This window comes from Limulus polyphemus, unplaced genomic scaffold (assembly GCF_000517525.1).
Source record: "Limulus polyphemus unplaced genomic scaffold, Limulus_polyphemus-2.1.2 Scaffold875, whole genome shotgun sequence".
In the NCBI taxonomy this organism is placed as follows: Eukaryota; Metazoa; Arthropoda; class Merostomata; order Xiphosura; family Limulidae; genus Limulus; species Limulus polyphemus.
In genome coordinates this window covers 256,316-258,544 of record NW_013666485.1, presented here as the reverse complement: position 1 = coordinate 258,544, position 2,229 = coordinate 256,316, and the positions used below count along the sequence as shown (strand labels likewise).

General features: G+C 32.1%; 1 protein-coding gene across 2 annotated transcripts in view; it reads left to right on the top strand.

Annotated features, from left to right (window-relative positions):
* Positions 1–2,229, top strand: part of LOC106460990 (TOM1-like protein 2) — a 39,205-nt gene that overhangs the window by 21,405 nt on the left and 15,571 nt on the right. For both annotated transcript variants that reach the window (XM_022387783.1, XM_013920757.2), the window contains exon 6: positions 1,628–1,717. In XM_022387783.1, the coding sequence (XP_022243491.1) occupies positions 1,628–1,717 (90 nt within the window). The remainder of the gene's footprint in view (positions 1–1,627; positions 1,718–2,229) is intronic.

The following is a 2,229-nucleotide window of genomic DNA, read 5'->3' as shown; positions in this document are numbered from 1 at the left end:
GCATGGGATATGGGTACCATGACCCCTTAAATCTAACCCGATTTGTGGAACCTCAGCTGGACCATCATACTTGTATTATATTCCACCCTTTTCAATTTTCTGTAGTTCTGGGTGAAGAGCATATCTGTTCTGGATGTAGTGCAATGTTCTCCACTTTGATACCACTTCTTGTGGTACATATTTGTTCTCTGCAGATGCTTTCTGTATGATCTCTGTCCTCAATGTGGGATTCTAGCTATTAGTGTCACTGGAGGCATGTATGTTTTGGAAGTTATCATTTTCCTAAACTGAAAATGTATTTCCAAACATACTTACCTCTGCTGACACTCCCTCTTTTCCTCCCCAGTAAGAGCTGGTGTTAGTGACCAGAATGTGGTAATTCTCGAAAAAGTGATTTTATTGTCTGCATACAGTGCTTGTATACAGTACCTGCATAGAGGGTGTATGAGGGCTGGCGTAAAGTTTTGCAAATTAGATATTGCCGAGGGCAGTCGAGTGGGGTATATAACGACTGGAGCAAGCGAACAGAACATTAGATGGCAAAGATGAAGATCGAGAAATAGCTATTAGTGTCAGCGGAGGTAAGTAGGTTTGGAAATACATTTTCAGTTTAGGAAAATGATAACTTAAATTTGAAAAAGTGAAAAACATTTAGAACTTGGAAAGCTAGATCTGTATTTTTTTCATGTTAAATTTTGGAAGGCCATTTTTACAATCTAGATTGTAAATATGTGACCTGTCTTAATTGTTGTTCCTTGCATAATTTGAAAAAAAAACTCAAATGACCATTTTTTTAGACTATATCATTATAGACATTCAAGTGGTAGCCAAACTATTGCTTGTTATATGCACATGATACAAACAGATACTGTAAGTCTGAAATTATGTTTAGGAACACCCATAACCAAGTAATTTTTTATGCAGTTATGACTATGACCAAAACTGCTTTTTTTTTTTTTACTATTACCACCACATTTTTTTTTGCTAATTTAGCCTCTGTCTGTTGTGTGATAAAATATTCGGTATATAGAAGTAATACTGATTGTAATGCTAGCTAATTATTGTAAAATTCATAACAATTTTCTGATACATATTTCGAGTATTTACAATTATATTAATTTTTTTTTATTAGATAAATAACTTTTAAAAATCTTTGGTATGTGTTTGTCTTCAGTGTATTCAAAAGCAAAAAGACTTCTTAACTCAGACCCAAATTGTATACAAAGTTGTTTATTAATCACAACTTTTTATTCTCACTGTCATAACTTAGATTATTTTTCTTCATTGTTATTTTACTTGAAGTAAAACTGCTTACCATTTACACTTATAAATTTACTCCTGTATTACTAGAATAATATTGGTTTACTTTGAAAAAAAAAACTCATCCCTTTAGTTATGTCTGTATAGTCTTTCTTTTCTTTCAAACAAATTCTGCTGGAATTGATGCAAAAATGTTAGCAATGCTTAAGCTTGACTACATATCTCCAACAGAGCTATGGATGGTTGCATGCATTATGATAAAATTTCATGGCTCAACTTGAAACTGTTTTACTTCCATATTTCAAAAGATATGTGCTTGATCTTGAAAAGCATTTACTTTAAGTAAAATGCAGTTTTTGTTTTCCAGACTATGCCTTTGGATCAAGAGCAGCCAAAATATCAGCAATGTTCATCAAAACCTGAAGGACATCACCATAAACAACCAGCAAGTCATCAGGTGTGTTATTTCTTATGTAATATTGAGGAGAATAACTTCCATTAAAATGTTCACCAAACATAAGATAACGCAGTAAGTGAACCAAAAGTAATAGAACTCTAGAACATGTATAGAAGAAATGTATATCCTAACAGTAATCTCTGTCCAGATAAGAACATAATAAACACAAATTTAAGTAAAAATGGAATAGGTCAGTTCAAAGTGATTTATTTCATTATGGGACTGGTTCCACCTTTCCTGTACTGAATGATAAAAACACTAAGTATTGTGTATCAGAATTCTGTTACTTTTAAGTCTTCCTTTATGTTAAAAAAAGTAATAAATCTATGTAAAGTATTGAAATAATTGTAAATATTTTTATTTAAACTAATACTCGGTCTCTTCAAGAATGAGTACAGGTTATGCACTTTAATCCATTTTTGGCATGCATGCTTTATTTAGCCTATAAGAAAGATAGGATATGGATGAAAGTTAGTACTTCAATAGCCCACAGTTTGATCCATCCATAAGAT